Source organism: Vicugna pacos, chromosome 1, assembly GCF_048564905.1.
Source record: "Vicugna pacos chromosome 1, VicPac4, whole genome shotgun sequence".
NCBI classification, from domain to species: domain Eukaryota; kingdom Metazoa; phylum Chordata; class Mammalia; order Artiodactyla; family Camelidae; genus Vicugna; species Vicugna pacos.
This window is the reverse complement of record NC_132987.1, coordinates 53667580-53686028: the sequence shown is the minus strand read 5'-3', so window position 1 is coordinate 53686028 and position 18449 is coordinate 53667580. Positions and strand designations below refer to the sequence as shown.

Below are 18449 nucleotides of genomic sequence, written 5' to 3'. Positions count from 1 at the left end.
AAAAACTAAGATCTTCAAAACCACAATAAAAAAGACACAGCACAGTGAGAGTTCACAGCAGAGGAAGAGAATGCTGACTTAAGTCTTGTAAGGTGTGAAAAGGTGTAACCACCGCCAGCACCACGGGTAACAATTACTGAACAAGTAATTATGTGAGCCAGCCCTGTTCCACGCGCTGAACATGTATTACCTCATCTCAATAAATCATCGCAAAACCTCTATGAGGTCAGTTCTCCTGTTATCCTTAGTCCCAGGGTGCACGATGTGCCCAAGGTCCCTCTGGATGGTGGTAGAGCCCAGATCTGAGTCTGGGCAGTAGGTTTCTTCCACGTCTATGCTCGTGGCATCCGTCTGGAAGACGCCTGACAGAAAGTCACTTTCAAGGGACCCAGAATGTTGTGTCAGGAACAGACCAGGACTAGCTGGGGTCCGTATCTACACCACACTCTTAAACACTGATGGTCTCTGACCTCCTTCGGGGGATCCTTGATAATTCTGCTTCCTAGTTAAGAGAAAGTCATCCCACCAGGCCTATGAAGGGTCAAGAAAAGGCCCAGGAAGATGGAGACAGAGATGGAGAGGGAATTACAAAGTTACGGGAATTAGAGTTACAAAGAAAGCTCCACAGTAGGTTGGCATTTTCTGTTAGTCAGAACCCCCACCCCCACCTTTGTCTTATTTAAAAAAAAAAAAAAAGGGCAGGGAAAGCATTCATTTCCTATGTGTAATTAAGGCCTAGCTACGTTTTGATTATCTAACTGATTGCTTAAGAAGAATGTCAAATAACTATCTTGATAGATGCTGCTGTAGGGCAGCAATTACGACAGAGCTCTTCTCCAAGGGCAGGGACTTTAATGATTTTCTGTGAGAGATATGACTGATGAAACATGTTCAGTTTCAGTATTCCCACCCATCTGGATAGACCTAAAAATGACTGCCTGATAACAAGAGAAATACAGAATCAACCCTGGAAAAGAAAGTTTAACTCTGAAATGAGCAAAGCCCAATACAAGTTAACAATGTAATTGCAAAGCAAAGAGGAAGAGCCCTGCTGCACTGCAGTCGTACTCTAGTTATTTTAGACACCAATTTGCTAAGAGAAATGCTTTGGACCGTTTCTTTGAGAGGTCCAAAGATGGAACTGAGAAAAATGACTAAGTTATTGTTCATTGTACCAAAAAAACTAGAAACTTCCAAATCTTGCCGTTATAAAGTAATGGAAATAAACTAGACTAACTCTCCCAACTTAAGTATAAAATTAGCCAAAAAATATAGATAGCAGTTGTTTTCAAACTTTGGACAAAAGGCAGAGCAGGAATGTGATCCTCGACAGAGAGGAAACATACAAGGTGAGTCCGTGATGTCCCTGGAATTCTACCTGGAGGCACTTTCTAGACTGTGGCACAGGGAGGGAGGGTCCTAGGAGAGCATGGCAGTCTTGCTGAGCTGAGGAATCAGAGACAGGAATTTGGGGCTGGACAGTGAGAAGAATTTGAAAAGGAGGAAGTTGAGTTGACAAGAAGCTCCAGGAATCTATATAGGTGTTCCCTTAAGTTTCTGGCCGGATACTCAGCTGCACGTAGGCAGGCAAGACTCCAGAGGCCTGGCAGAGAACAGCTGCTGGGAGCTGGGAGATAATAGGATCCTCTGGAGGTTGCAGAGTGCTGGGCTGGGAATACTACTAACCAGCTGAAGTGGAAAGACCCTGGGTGTTCAATGAGACCATAAAAAAGCCACATATTAGGAGCAGGACTATTCTAGACCTCGCTAAACAAATCTTAAAAATAAGCCTCAAGAATATGTAGCTGATTTAACAGTAAATTAACCTACTAGAACAAAATTCAAACATCTCTAAAGGAAGACAACAAAATCCAGATGATAACATACTACTCACTATGCCCAGCATGCAATCAAAAGTCTAGGTATGCAGAGCAGGAAAACATGACTTACAGCCAGAAAAAAAACTGACAGACTCAGAGGTGACAGAGACACTGGGTTAGCAGACAAAGAATTTAAAACATTTATTTTATAAATACTTTAAGGATTTAAAGGACCTAACAACTCAATACATGAGAAAACCCCAGTAGAGAAATGGAAACTATAAAAAGCACTAAATGATGGGAGGTTAATAAATGAACCTATAGCATTGCAAGGTCCCTGTATTTTACATTAAGTAGTAAAATATTAACACTAATCAGTAATAATGTAAAATTGTATTCTGTAATACCTACAGCCACCACTAAAAAATAAAGCAAAGAAGCAACAGAACTAAAATAAATACTAAAAAATATTCAAATAACTTCCCCCCAAAATAGCAGAGTAAAATTCAGCTAAGTCAAAAAAATAAATAGATGAAAAGGAAACAAACCAACAATCATAGTTGGAGATTTTAACACTCAGTAATTAATAAAATAACTTGACAAAAAAAATCAGTAAGCATACAGAAGATATAAAAAGCACTATCAACTGCCTTCACTTACAGGCAAATTTATAGGAATTACACCCAAAACTGCAAATTACACTTTTTTTTCAAATGTACAATTAATGTTCACATAGGAAGATGACACGCTTGCTCATAACAAAGTCTCAGTGACTTTCCAAAGGTTTACATCTTCCTGGGTATGCTCTCGGACAATGACAGAATTAAATCAGAAACCCATTAACAATAATGTATCTAGAGAAACCTCAAATATTTGGAAATTAAAATAATATACTTCTAAATAACCAATAAGTGAAAGAAGAAATCACAAGGTAAAACAGAAAATATTTCAAGAAGAATGATGATGAAAGTACATCAGAATTTGTAGGATGCAGCTCATGTAGTACTTAGACAAAAAATTATAGATTTACATTTTTATATTAGGTAAGAAGAAATGTAAATTGTAGAACTGACAAGTATAATACCGAATATGAAAAATTCACAGCAGATTTGATACTTGCAGAAGAAAAGATCAGTGAATTAGAAGATATGACAGTAGAAGTTACTCAAATTGAAGCAGAGAGAAAATAAGGTAACAATAATGAAAAAGGCCTCACTGACCTATGGGAACAACATTAAATTGTCTAATATACATGTAATTAGAGGCCTGGAAGGAGGGAGATTGGGGCAGAAAATACATTTAAAGAGAATGGCTAGAAGTTTTCCAAATTTGATGCAAATATTAAAACATACAGATCCAAGCAGCTTAATGAACCCCAAGAAAAATAAAGAAGGTCACCTCTAGGCATGTCATTGCTGAAAACCAAAGATAAAGAGGAAAACTTGGAAGCAGCCAAAGGGGGAAAAAAAAGACATTATATACAAGGTGTTACCAGTTGGCTTCCCTGGAAAAAAGACTCTGAGATGGAGTATCTATGTGCTGGCAGTTACTGGTGGGTGCTTGGAACAGAACCTATGGGGAAGTACAGGAAGCAGAACTGGGCAGAGAGGCGTTAAACTGTGATGCAATCACAACAGAGGCCCCAGGTGATCCTAAAGAGAGCTCTGGTGTAAGATAGCCTTGAAGAATGGTCCTGCATTAAGACAAGGTCTTCTGGCCTTTATAACCCTTCAATCGCTAGTCACGACAGTCACGCTGTTTCAGGAAGAGGCTGTCACTGTTGGTAAGTTAGATCTCTTTAGCTGAGAGCAATTCCTGAAGAAGGATGAGTTGAAGGTTATCAATTGCTAAAACTCCCAGCAGCTGAAGGAATGAGTATGTTGCATTCTCGTGAAAGACGAGAGAACAGGGTACCCCAGCATCCACAATAAAGAAAAACAGTGGTAAGAATGACCACTGATGACTTAGAAACAATGCAACCTATAAGACAGTGGAACAGCATTTTTAATGAGCCGAAAGAAAAAAAAATGAACTGTAATCATCATGGATGTTTTATAAGTTGACGATCAACAAAAGCTTCTTGAGAGGGGAAATCTTTATAGATCCCTTTGTGGAATGAACTTGTACTTAGGCTCAGGAAGTCCCTGGGTCCTGCAGTGCCTGTCCAGGACTACTGTGCCCATGAGAAAACTATGCCAGACATTTACTCAAAGCGTGCAGCCTCTGTGTGCTCTTCTCAACAAGTTTCGTGGCAACCACTGCAGTCCATACCAAGTATCTCTGACATGACAATGTAAATTATAAGAAATTAATAAACTGGGTACATGTTAAAAACACTTATTTTTTCTGGAAATCAAGGTAAATGTGTGGGACAGAAATTGAGGCCATGCAAAGGTGGGTTTCACTGTAATTACTACAGTAATGATTTAAATATTATTCAATTTTAACAAACTGTCCTGTTTTAGTTAATAGAGATACAAAAAAGTTTTGATTCAAGATTCCTCCTCTCCAAATGCTTTTCAGCTATTATTGAATTCTACTGTGGTATATTTTCATATTTTTCTGACACTCAGTTATTTGTTTTTGTCCTTTTCTGTTGGGTGCATATTGAAAGTTGCCTCAGAGCAGCTCAGGATGCAGGTAACACATTTAAAAACAACACAGAAAACAACAGAAGGTACTCTGTGCCAAGTGCCAAATGAAGGATGGGTAATCACTGCTACAAGAATTGGAAAGGAACAAGTGATCAGTTCAAAGACGTTTAAAGTCAATGCTGTGAAGTCCAAGTGGGCCCCCCTGGTATTTCCCTGGTCTGTTTACTCACCCACTATGCTAGAGGCTTACCATCACCTCTCTCTTCAAACCTCCAACGTTAATCCCTCCCTCCATGTTCTCAATTGATTTCTCAGTGAACCAGAAAACGAGGAGGAAGAAAGCCCCCGGAAGTACTCACCACCATGGCCACCAAGCTATGTCCCCATATTGCTCCTGGGGCCCCGCAGCATGTTCCTGCTTCCAGAACTCTGCGCTTGCTGTCCCTTCTGTCTGGAACACTCTTCTCCCTTATGCTCACATGACTGCACCTTCATTGTTTTTCAGGTAGAAGATGTTAGCTATCAACCTGTGGTGACCACTCCATATAAAACAGCAATCTTTCATCTCCTTCATTGTGCTTTCTCTCCACAGCCTTGTCAGAATCTGACGTACCACATCTTTACTTATTTAATATCTACTGCCTGCCACCTGAATGTGCGCTCTGTGAGGGGAGGGACTTGGTTTTGTTCCCTGCAGCATCCCTCGCACTTAGACCCATGCCTGGTACATAGTAGACATCCAGTAAATATTGTTTTAATGAATGAAGTAGAATTTGACCTGGAGGCTAAAAAAAAGGCATCACTTCAGAAGGGAGGGAAGGAAAGACATCCCAGATTGTGGGAAAGAGGGGAAGAGCAAATGTATGGACATGGGATTGGTTATGTTTAGGAAAGTGAGAAACTCCTTTCAGTTGAAGAAGGAAAGGAAGAGAAGATGAGGATGAAATGTGGGCTGGTGATGCATCAAAAGCCTAGACGGTCAATCTAAACCTATTCAGACTTAACTTTGTTAGTGACAGGGAGCAACTGAAGTTTTCTCAGCAGTAGAAGAAGTAGAGGAGGAAGGACTGAAACCCCAGGAGTCAGAGGCAGTGGGGCCAAGTGAAGAGACTTGCAGGTAGAGGCGTGTACTGACTGGGGAATGACAACACTCGTGGAGGAAATGGCAAGTGGGGAGGAGGTGCCTGGCACTGTTGAAGAAGGTTTCTCAGAGCTAAAAGCAAAATGCAGGGAGAGGTCATTGGAATTAGAGAATTTCTTCTTTCCAAAGATTACAAAGAAATTTCTGTATAAATTCATTTTCTCTTAACACACTGCCGTGAAATTGCCACAGACAGATATGAACTGCCCCACTTAGTACCATAAAAAGGTAGCCTTAATTGACTCAATAAATGAAAAAGTGACTTAACCATGTAGAGTGAGTCTCTCCTTTCAGACTATGCTGTACTTGGAATAATATCTATCATTAACAGATATTTCACTACAAAACCAGGGTGCTAAAACTTACTTGCGTCATAATAGAACAACTGGAATGCCCCTAAGATACGTGTGGAAAGCAACACACAAGTTCCAAGGCGGCGACTTTTGTCAGAACAGACTGCTGAGCAGCAGCCCACATTTCATCTTCATCTTCTCTTCCTTTCCTTCTGCTTTAACCAAAGGAGATGTCTCATTGCTGAACATACTGAATCCTGTTCTGATACTATATGAAAGGAGTGTGAGCTTTCAGGCGTGACACAGTAACTGATTTGGGACAGTGCTCCAGACAAAAGGCTGCACTCTGCAGTAACAGTGTATCAGCCACTCACGAATACCACACACATTAAAGCAGCTCAAACTCTGCAGAGCTCTGCTGTTTGGTGTTTGGATTCTCTGACCTTTACAGATAGGTGCTACGCAACACAGTGCAGTTAAGAATGGCCTGCTCAGTTGTTTTAATGCAAAATAATGAGCTGTTAGTCCTTCTGAAGAGAAAAAAGATCTCTGCCATGTATTGTAGGAAGGCCTAAGAGCTTCAGCAGGAACACTGTTGGAGGGGAAAGGCCATCTGTAACTCGATCAAACTAAACTGCGGCAGGATCCAAAATTCCCAGGAGGTGGTAGAAGTGATGGCATTACTTCCTTTGATAGGGAATCCACTCCCGTATCCTGAGCAGGTGCAAGGGGAGGATAAAGAACCACCATTGGCTCTGATGTGGTCTCACATACATATGATCTCAAATAGACTCCACTCAGCAGAAACAATCTTGTCAATGTCTGTGAAGGGGTGTCATATTAAGCAGCAGAAAAACCACACCCAGTAACCCTCAATTGCCACAGACAACACATTCTATTAATTCAGGCTGGCTGTTAGGGTCTAACTAAAGTCATCCAGCACATCAACAAACATGCCACTTTTCGGAGTTTAATACAACTACAGACTCCTAAGATCTTAACACTCCACAAGATCTAAAAATCAACCAGTGGCAGGAATCCTTCTGCATTAGCTTTGAGAGACAGACATCAGGCCACTCATCACACACCTCTGGTAACAGGTAATGTCAGAAAATTCTCATACCAAGCCAACATCTCCATCTCCACAGCAGCTACCCACAGGTACCAGTTCTGTCCTCCGAACTACAAAGAACGCCTCTGCTTTCTTCTAATTCGTCCCAGCTTCTTCACATCAGCATAGTCACCTGGCCTGCTAAGATCTTCCACCCTGTCTATGTAAAAAACAAAGACCAAATCCTGTCCTGTTTTTTCTGTTTGTTTTTGTTTGTTAAATCAACAGAGGCATGGAAGTCACATCTGGATATAATATGCACCTAAATCCTACTAAGATAAATACTCTAAAGAGGCAGCATCCATCCATCAAGGGCTATCACTTTGTTGTTCATTAGGACTTGCATCTTTGCAGGAGAGTTAAGTGTGAGATATAAAAAGGGCAAATAACTCCCTCATTTCGGACTATACTACAAAGCTACAGTAATCAAAGCAGTATCATACTGGCACAAAAACAGATGTAGATCAATGGAACAGGAGACAGGGCCCAGAAATAAACTCACACACTTATGGTCAGTTAATCTATAACAAAGGAGGCAAGAATATACAGTGGAGGAAAGACAGTCTATTCAATAAGCGGTGCTGGGAAAATTGGGCAGCTACCTGTAAAAGAATGAAATTAGAACATTCTCTAACACCATATACAAAAATAAACTCAAAATGAATTTAAGACTTAAGTGTAAGACTGGAAACCATAAAACCCCCTAGAGGAAAACACAAGCAGAACACTCTGAAATAAATTGTAGCAATTTTTAAAATCTCTCTCCTAGGGCAAAAGAAAAAAACAAAAACAAATGGGATGTAATTAAATTCATTGACAAAATAAAAAGACAACCTACTGAATGGGAGAAAAAAAATTGTTAATGGTGTGACAAATAAGGGGTTAATACCCAAAATATATAAACAGCTCACACAACTCAATATCAAAACAAACAACCTGATTAAAAAATGGGAAGAAGACTTGGAGACATTTTTCCAAAAGGAAATGCAGGTGGCCAAAAAGCACATGAAACGATGTTCAACATCAGGGATAATACAAATAATAATAATCAGGGGAATACAATAATCAGGGAAATACAAATGAGAACCACTGTGAGATACCACCTCACACTTATCAGAACTGCTATCATCAAATGAATACAAATACCAAATACTGGGAAAGATGTGGAGAAAACGGAACCCTTGTACACTGCTGGAAGGAATGTAAACTGTTGCAGCCACTGTGGAAAACAGTATGGAGGTTTCTTAAAAAGCTAAAAATAGAACTGTGATATAACCCAGCAATTCCACTCCTGGATATATATCCAAAACACCCAAAACAAATTTGAAAAGATACATGCATCCCAATGTTCACAGAAGCATTATTTATAATTGCCAAGATATGGAAAAAACCCAAGTATCCATCAACAGATGAATGGATAAAGATGTGGTACACACACATACACGCTCACACTCACAATGGAATACTACTCAGCCATAAAAAAGAACCACATTTTGCCATTTGCAGCAACATGGATGGATTTGGAGGGCATTATGTCAAGTGAAACAACTCAAAGAAAGACAAATACTGTATAATATCACTTATATGTGGAATCTAAAAGATACAATTAGTGAATGCAACAAAAAAGAAACAGACTCACAGATACAGAGAATAACCTAGTGGTTAGCAGGGGAGAGATGGAAGAGGGGAGGAGCAAGATAGAGGTAGAGGAGTAAGAGGTAAAAAATATAGGTACAAAATAAGCTACAAGGATGTATTGTACAACACGGGGAATATAGCCAATATTTTATAATAATTATAAATGGAGTATAACCTTTAAAAACTGTGAATCACTATATTGTACACTTGTAATTCATATGACACTGTACATCATCTAAACTTCAATTTAAAAAAAAGCAAATGATCTTTATGTAAGCCACCATCAGAGGATGGCTGGAAACGCTGCATCTTTTTCCATGCTTTCTCCTTTTCATGTTCCCTTGACTTTTGTTAAACTATCAACCAGCCATTCTTGGGCCGGTCAGCTGAGACATTGCAGGCCAGCTTTTCCTGTTGCTATGGAAACAGTGGCTCTGTGAGGCTTTTTTTCTTAAAAATAAAAAATATAAAAACTAACCCCCGAAGCCATGATTCAGGAAAAATCATGAGCAAGTACAGCCATCTACATTCCTGACATGAGTGGCAGGACTGGAAACCAGCTATAAAAATTCTGCTTCACCAGAACACTGGGAGAAAAAATCAGCTCCAAATTCAGATAATACACTTGAATACTTGAGAAACTGATCACCAGTTTCTGGGAGGCTTGGCTGTTAAATCCACCAGTTCAGTCACCATTAACTTGTAAATATGCCAACAGCAAGAACTCTATTTCACTCATCTTGGTCCCTCCAAGACCTGGCACCTTAGAGGCTTGTTGACTATTTACTGAATTTACCCAGAACTATTAGAAAGGCTTAACACTGCCACTCCCAGTACTCCGTCCCTAACTCTGAGGAGAACCTTCACTGTACATTCTTCCAGTGGGCCCACCAGCCAGAACACCTGGCCTCTCGGGCTTCTGCAGACACACCGGTAGAGAAGCCTTGTCTAAAATGGGGTTGGCTCAGAGAGTGGAACTGTGCTTTTGTGATCAAGATCTAAGACAAAACTAGGTGGGGGGTAGGTATAGCGCAAGATTGTTCATTCTTAGCATGCATGAGGTCCCGGGTTCAATCCCTGGTACCTCTTCTAAAAATAAATAGACCTAATTACCTCCCCCCACAAAAAAATAAATAAAAACTTTAAAAAAGGACAAAACTGCTTTCTCTGGTTATTGTGTATATAACAATCCCAACTTTGCTACTCAAACTGCTGGTTGGTGTTTCTTCAGTAGTGATGCATCACAGCTGAGAAGTGTTTGATGCTGCCTTCAACTATAAATTCCTTTAATCCACCTTAAACACTCTCGACACCTCCAATCTGGATCTGTGCTAGAGAGTTTATTGCAGTGGACTTTTGTGGCAATTTCTATCTAAGGAAAGTGTTTCCTAATTCTCAAATTTGTAGTCATCCACTATCAAGCACTGGAGAAGTTCTAGGGACGCATATGTGTCTTCCTACTTGTTACATGAAGTTATCAGTTAGAGCCCAATTAAGAAGAAATTTTATATATCAGATAAATATGATATGCAAATTTTAAATACTATAGATTATATCTGATAAATATTTCTAATCTAGAGCTTTCTAAAAGAATATCTATAACGCAGAATGCTTGCATTGCAAAAAGATGTTCTGTATACACACTGCTGGAATCGGCCACGTTCTGACCCGGTGGCAGAGTGAAAGTGTGACTCCTACATGAGACACCTCTCCTGAGTTCACAGGGCCCCACAGAGCACGGCTCCTGGCTCCTCGGCACTTGAATCCAGCTCCTGGCAGGGCTGACAGTGACAACAGAGTCACCAGACACTTTCTGCAGTTATTGGTCAACAGAGAATCTCTGGCTCAAATCAAGAACACGGTTGCTCTTTTATGTTTCTTACACATGTCACTTTGGCAGTCACTCTGTTCAGCAGACACTGGCGGTGCTTCCATCTGTCAGTGCAACTTTGGGAAGAGAGACTGTAGCGCCAGGATGATAACCAGAATATGTAGATGCACACATACACTCACGCACAAACACACACAAATACACACACCAACTAGGGAAGTAACGACGAGGCGCTGAGTTTCACACTCATCTCCCTTGGAGTATGACTGCTAGAGCTCAAGCAGTAAGGGCACGACCACGCCGGGAATACAAGCCCGGGAGAGCGATGATGTCTGTTATTCCTTCTCTAGTTATTCAACAGAAACGTCTTTTGTCCCCTCACTTCCCATAAGATCTATGAAGTCCTGTGGGATCTGTTTCATATCTCTCATTCACGCAACAGCTACTATGTACTTTGCAATCCAATTAGAGACACAACAGGAAACAGGACTGATGCGGACCCTGCCCTCATGAAGCAGAGTCTAATGAGGGGCACGTTGTGAGCAGAGGCGATTTCCACACAGCAGGTAAGTGTGCTGGTGGGGACTAGCTCGGGGCGCCATGAGAGCTCAAAAAGGCAGGCCTCTGAACTCAGGCTTAGGGTGTCAAAAGGGTTTTAGGGGAGAATAAAATAGCTAAGACTTCAGTCTGTCTCATCTCCTCACTCCATTAACACAGCATAGGCTTAGGACCTTTCTTCTTGCCTGGACAACTGCCCTATTCTTCTAACTGGTCTTTCTGCCTCTAATCTCACATTTGACAGAAACCCTTGTCCTTGAGATAAAAAGCAAACTTCACAGGCTGGGGCTCTGTGATCTGGACTCCCACTTATTTCACCAGGCTTCTGCACGCTCCCATAGTTAAGACAAACAGAATCACCCCATTTCCTGAAATGTGCTGTGCTCATCCATGTCTGCCTGGAATACCTGTTCCCTTATGTTTCCAGACTGGATCTAGCTTTACCTCCACTGGGAAGCCTTCCCTGACTTACTACTCTGGGAGAGGGACCTGTTGTGATGTGTATTTTAAAGTTATTCCAGACACTATCAACAGTGTGATAGTAAGTATGTGCTATTAAGTTTAGGCTTCAACTCAGGGGTGGTCAGTGGCCCTAACCAAGAATCATACTTCAGGGACTGCAGCTCATGTGAACTCCCAAAGGCAGCCACCTTCAGAAGCCGCTTAGCTGTTCACATGTCGACCAACATCCAAGACTGCTCATTAGCTCAAAAAATAGAAATTTTTCCACTGGTGAAATGAATGGCTTGTTTAGTTAGAGCGATAAATATTAGAAATGGACCCTCATTGCTAAAATAAAAGGTATTCAAGATATGTAGGTTGGATAAAATGTTCTCGAGATGCTTATTTGATAAATGTCTAAGTATGCTAGGCTTTGATTTCATTATACTCTAGTAACAAGGTTGTAGGGGAGCAGCTAACCGTATCTCAAGCTTCTTCACCGGACTCTACCAAAAGAAATGCACGAGTTGTACTAAATGGGAGGTCATTCAAATCAGGCCCCTTCCTCCACACCTGCAGCGCCCCCGCCCCCGCGCACCTTCTCCAGCGGGCGCTGGGTCGGATGGTAGTTACCAGCGCACCTGTCTACCTTTCCCACTAAATGCTGAGGTCCTTGAGAACACGGATTGTATTTCTCATCTCTGTAGTCCGGTTTTTAGGTCAGTATCTAGCATAAAGAAATACTTGCTGAATGGACAATAATATATAAGTAGCATAATAAAGTGAAAGGACATCTGACTGGGAGTTGGGAGACTTGGGTTTTAATACTAGTTTCAGTAACAGCTGAGGACTTACCGTGTGTCATCATTTACTGAGTACTTAATGTGTGTCAGACAGGGTCAGGCACTTAAATCTTATCTCATTTAGGCTTCAGGACAATTCTGAGAGGTACTATCATTGTTTTACAGAGGAGGAAACAGAGAGGCGACTTACTCAAGGGTCTTCAGATAAGGAAGCAGAAAACTCATCTCTAAACCTGAGCCTGGTTGAACCCAGGCCTGCGTTTTTAACCTCTACTTCAGAAACGTGTCCCACAGAACATCTGGGAGAAGCAGAACCCCTCCCCGTGGATCCCAGTTTCTTCCTTTGTTTTCGGAGTGAGACTAAGTGGCTCAAGCCCTCTCCAGCTCCTCACGTGACGGTTCTGAGCGGCAACGATCCCCCCCTCTGTCTTGCCTGCCCTCGCTGTCTGGACAAGACTGGATGAGGTGTTCATGTGCAGCATGTTATAGAGCTTTTCAGACAACATATTTTGTTTTTACTCTTTTTTTCTTTTGAAAAAGGCTCAGGGGATTCTTAAGGCAGGGAAAAGGGACCTGCTTTTGGCACACTGCTTTTGAAGCTGGAACCTGCTGTTAGTCGACAGAGCCAGCAGGTTGTTATTTTTGTTCTACAATCCTCTGCTGACACAGATGCTGGCTGAAATTGTTTAAAAAAAAGGGAGGAGGGGCAAGGAAAGCAAACCTACATCCAGGGACACTTCAGTTATCAGAGAAATAAAAATGGTAAAAGAAAACAGCAAAAATGTCAATCTGTTTACCATGTTTCTGTACTGCTTTGGCTGGAAGAAGAAAAGGATTTTAGTGGTTCTCCTGACGTCACCTGAGCATTGCTCAGTTGAAAGACACATCTTACCTATGCCACGAAGTTCACAGTCGGGGGTTGAAGTGGCACATACAAGAGTTCTATCGCACAGGTATTTACTGAGGACTTCCCTAGGTGGTCTGTGCTGAACTGGTAATGCTGCAGACCACTTTTCTCTAGGCACAGCTATCAGAGGGAAAGTGTATTACTAAGAAAAACTATATACCTTTCATCCTTAGAATATCTTTCATCTGCTACCACTCACTGATGCCAGGATGCCCATCTGGCAGAGAGGATGGGAATTCTAAAACAGTGAAAAGTCCCTAGTTGCCAGGAGACTGATGCTAGGCCCAAACCCCCATGTGGCTTCTCTGGTGACACCTCTTTAAGGCATCCAATCAGAAAGAACCTTTGACAGCATTAAGATGATTAAAACTCACTGTCATTTTGAGAACACTGTTCAACAGAGGAGAATAAACACACAAGGAGGAAGCTGGTTTTTTGCCTTTAAAACTCACTCACCTTCTTAACAGCAGGATCTCCTTTGGATGGATGACAGGATGGGGACACTTTTACCTGAAAAAAAGGCAAACATGTTGACATCTTCTTAGAGTCTAGTTTTATTTGACCCACACTCAAAATGATTCAACTAGAATCTGTGTAACTGAGATAGAACAGACATTTTCAGAGGAACAAAGAATAGATTTTTTTGTTAAGTCCCTTTGAAATTTCTCTGAAGATCAAAAAGTCAGTATTTAGCCAAGATAAAAATGTGATTAGGGTTAAAATAAAAAAAGAACAGATGGTACAAATTCGTTTTAGCCAAATGGTGAGGAACCTAATAGATACAGATCTTTGTGGACAATGTTAATCAACTGACGCGACACGCAGTGGTCAGCACTTCTTGCAGAGGCCAACTCGGTGTCCTTTCTGATGTAATGTCCCTTTTAAGCCAAACATGCACAAAAGAGCTTGATGGTACTAGTGAAGGATTTAGAAAAAGCATCAGCCAAACCATAGTAAAAGGATGTTTAGCCCACAGGAGAGAAGACTGATGGCACAGGAAGATCTTCAAACACTGGAAGAGCTGAAAGAGACCGTCGGGTGCTAGAGCAAGACCCAACTACGTGCTGCCTGCAAGAAATACACTTTAAATATAAAGGCACAAATAGGTTAAAAGCAGAAAGATTGCAAAGATATACCATGATAGCACTAGGCTTCAGAGCAAAGATTATTAGCAGGGATATACTGTTTCATAATAATAAAGGAGTCAATTCATCAGGAGGCCGTGACAATCCTAAACGTCTGTGCATCTCATAGCTTAAATGTACATAAAATAAAATGTGATAGAAATGCAAGGAGAAATAGATTTTACAGTCAGAGATTTCCATACCTCTCTCAATAAATGGGAGAACAAGTAGGAAGACAATTAAAAAAGATATACCCAATTTAAAAATGGGCAAAGGATCTGAATAGACATTTTTCCAAAGAAGACATACAAAAGGCCAACAGGTACATGAAAAGACGCTCAGCGTCACTAATCATCAGGGAAATGCAAATAAAACCGCCATGAGATATCACCTCACACCAATTAGGATGGCTTTTATAAAAAAAGAGAGAACAATATTGGTGAGGATGTGGAGGAAGGGAACCCCTACACACTGTTGATGGGAATGTAGATTGGTACAGCTATTATGGAAAAGAGTACAGCAGTTTCTCAATTTTTTTTTTAAACTGAGCTACAGTATCATCCAGCAATCCCACTGCTGAGTATGAATCAGAAGGAATTGAAATCAGTATCTTGAAGAGATACAGGTACAACCATGTTCAGTGCAGCATTATTAACAATAGCCAAGGTATGGGAAAGGCCTAAGCGTCCATCAACACGTGAATGGGTGAAGAAGATGTGTGTGTGTGTGTGTGTGTGTGTACACATATGCACTGAAATACTACTCAGCCATAAAGGAAGGAAATCCTGCTATCTGAAACAACATGGATGGACCCTGAAGGCATTATACTAAGTGAGAGAAGTCAGACAGAGAAGGACAGATATTGTATGATATTACTTACATGTGGAATCTAGAAAAAACTGAACTCACAAAAACAGAGCATAGAACGGTGGTTTGGTGGTTACCAGGGGCTGGGAGGTGGGGGAATTGGAGGGATGCTGTTTAAGGGTATAACCTTGCAACTTGGTGAGAAATAAGCTCTGAAGATCTAAGGTACAACATAGTGAGCACAGCCAACAATACTGTATTATAAACTTCAAAGTTGCTGAGAGACTAGATCTTCACTGTTTCCAACGCAAAAGAGAAATCGTAATTATGTGACACGATAAAGGTTTTAGCTAATGCTACTGTGGTAATCATATTCCAACATATAAATGTATCAAACCAACACACTGTATACCTCAAACTACACGATATTGTATGCCAATTATATCTCAATTTAAAAAACAAATTAAAGAATGGAAGGATATGGAAGATTACACAATGTAACCAGCTATCTTGATCAGATGGACACTGACAGAACTCTTCATCCTACAAAAGCAGAATACGTACATATTCTTTTCAAGTACACCGGTACCTCAGAGATATTACTAACTCAGTTCCAGACCACCGCATTAAAGTGAATATTGCAATAAAGTGGGCACACAAACTTTTTGTGTTCTCACTGCATATAAAAGTTGTTTACACGTAGTCTGTTAAGCAGCATTATGTCCAAAGAAACAATGTACATACTTCAATTAAAAAATACATTATTGCTGAAAAGTGCTAACTATCATCTGAGTCTTTAGCAAGTCATTAAATTTTTTAGCTGGCGGAGGGTCATGCCTCGATGTTGATGGCAGCTGACTGGTCAGGGTGGAGGTTGCTGGAGATGGTGCGGGGACTGTAGCAGTTTCTTAAAATAAGACAGCAGTGAAGTTTGCCACATCAGTTGATTCTTTCTTTCACAAATAATTTCTCTGCAGCATGCAGTGTTGTTTAACGGCATTTCATGCAACAGAAAGTAGAATGTCTTTCAAAATGGGGTCAATCCTCTCAAACCCTGCTGTGGCTTTATCAAGTTTATATAATGTAAATCCTTTGTTATCATTTCAACAATCTCCACAGCATTTCACCACAAATAGATTCCACCTCAAGAAACCATTTTCTTTGTTTCATTCATAAGAAACAACTCTTCATCCACTCAAGTTTGTGCATGAGATTGAGCAATTCAGTCACATCTTCTGGCTCCACTTCTAATGCTAGTTCTCTTGCTGTTTTACCACATCTGCAGTTACTTCCTCCGTTGAAGTCTTGAACCCCTCAATGTCGTCCAGAGGGTTGGAATCAACTTCTTCCAAACTCCTGTGAATGTTGCTATTTTGACCTCTTCCCATGAATCACAAATGTTTGTAATGACATCTAGAATTGTGAATCCTTTCCAGAAGGTTTTCAACTGACTCTGCTCAGATCCATCAGCAGAATCACCATCTATGGCAGCTACAGGTTTATGAAATATATTTCTTACATAGTAAAACTTAAAAGTCAAAATTACTTCTTGATCCATGGGCTGCAAAATGGATGCTGTGTTAGCAGGCATGGAAACAGATTAATCTCATTGTACATCTCCACCAGAGTTCTTGGGTGACCAGGTGTATTGTTAAAAAGCAGTAATATTTTGAAAGGACGCTTTTTTTTCTGAGCAGTATGCCTCAATAGTGGGCTTAAGATATTCAGTAAGCCATGTTGTAAGCAGATGTGCTGTCATCTCGGCTTTGTTGTTCCATTTACAGAGCACAGGCAGAACACATTTAGCATAATGCTTAAGGGCCCCAAGATTTTTGGGATGGTAAATGATCATTGGCTTCGTCTTAAAGTCATCAGATACATTAACCCATAACAAGAGAGTCAGCCTATCCTTTGAGGCTTTGGAGCCAGGCACTGACTTCTCTCTAGATGTGGAAGTCCGAGAAGACAAGGCATCTTCTTCAAATACAAGGCTGCTTCATCCATGCTGAAAACCTGTTGTTCAGTGTAGTCACCCTCATTAATGATCTGAGCTAGATCTTCTGGATAACTTGCTGCTGCTTCTACACCAGCACTTCCTGCTTCACCTTACACTTTTAAGTTGTGGAAGATGGCTTCTCCTTCCTTACATCTTATGAACCAACCTCCGCTAGCTTCAGACTTTTCTTCTGCAGCCTCCTCACCTCTCTCAGCCTTCACAGAATTAAAGAGGATTAGGGCCTTGCTCTGGATTAGGCTGTGGGTTAAAGGAATTTTATGGCTGATATGATCTTCTATCCAGATCGTTAAAAGAAACTTTCTCCACATGAGCTATAAGGTGGTTTGGTTTCTTATCATTCATGTGTTCACTAAAGTAGAACTTTTAATTTCCTTTAAGAACTTTTCCTTTTTATTCACAACGTGTATAACTATTTGGCACAAGACGCCTAGCTTTTGGCCTATCTTGGTTTTTGACAAGATCGTCTCACTAAGCTTAATCATTTGTGGCTTTGGATTTTAAGTGAGAGACACGCAGCTCTTCCTTTTACTAGAACACTTAGAGGCCACTGTAGGGTTATCAACTGGCCTATTTTCAAAATTTTCATGTCTCAGGGAATAGGGAGGCCCAAGGAGAGTGAGAGAGAGGGGGGAACTGCTGGAGGGGGAGCAGTCAGAACACACACAACATTTGTTTATTAAGCACGCCGTCTTATGTGAGTGTAGTTTGTGGCTCCCCAAAACAATTACAATAGCAACATCAAAGATCACTGATGTAATAATAATGAAAAAGTTTGAAATATTGTGAGAATTACCAAAATGTGACACAGAGACACAAAGTGAACAAATGCTGTTGGAAAAGTGGTGCCAACAGACTTGCCTGATGCAGGGTGGCCACAAACAGCCAATTTGTAACAAAATACAGTGCCCGCAAAGTGTAATATAGCAAAGCACAATAAAACAAGATATGCCTGTACACACGGACCATTTACCAACACAGGCCATTTTCTGGCAATAAAACAATTTTCAATCAATTTCAAAGAATTCAAGTCATACAAAGAGTGTTCTCTGACCATAACAGAGATAAATTAGACATCAATAACAGAAAGATCTCTGGAAAAATGTTCAAATTTTTAGGAACTAAGTAACACACTTCTGAGTGACCCATGGATCAAAGAAGAAATCAAAAGGAAATCAGATTGTAAAAACACCCATAATTATGAAGAAACAAGGATGAATAGGCCGATCACTAGTAAGAAAACAGTCAGTTTAAAAAAACAAAAACAAAAAAACCCCCAAACCTACAACAAAGAAAATCCCAGGACCAGATAGTTTCACTGGTGAATTCTACCAAACATTTAAAGAATTAATGCCAATCCTTCTCCA

At 40.6% G+C, this 18449-nt stretch overlaps 1 protein-coding gene across 3 annotated transcripts in view; it reads right to left on the bottom strand.

Moving 5' to 3' along the window:
• Positions 1-18449, bottom strand: part of VPS8 (VPS8 subunit of CORVET complex) — a 223960-nt gene that overhangs the window by 9413 nt on the left and 196098 nt on the right. For all 3 annotated transcript variants that reach the window (XM_006201017.4, XM_072962166.1, XM_072962169.1), the window contains one exon: positions 13594-13647. In XM_006201017.4, the coding sequence (XP_006201079.1) occupies positions 13594-13647 (54 nt within the window). The remainder of the gene's footprint in view (positions 1-13593; positions 13648-18449) is intronic.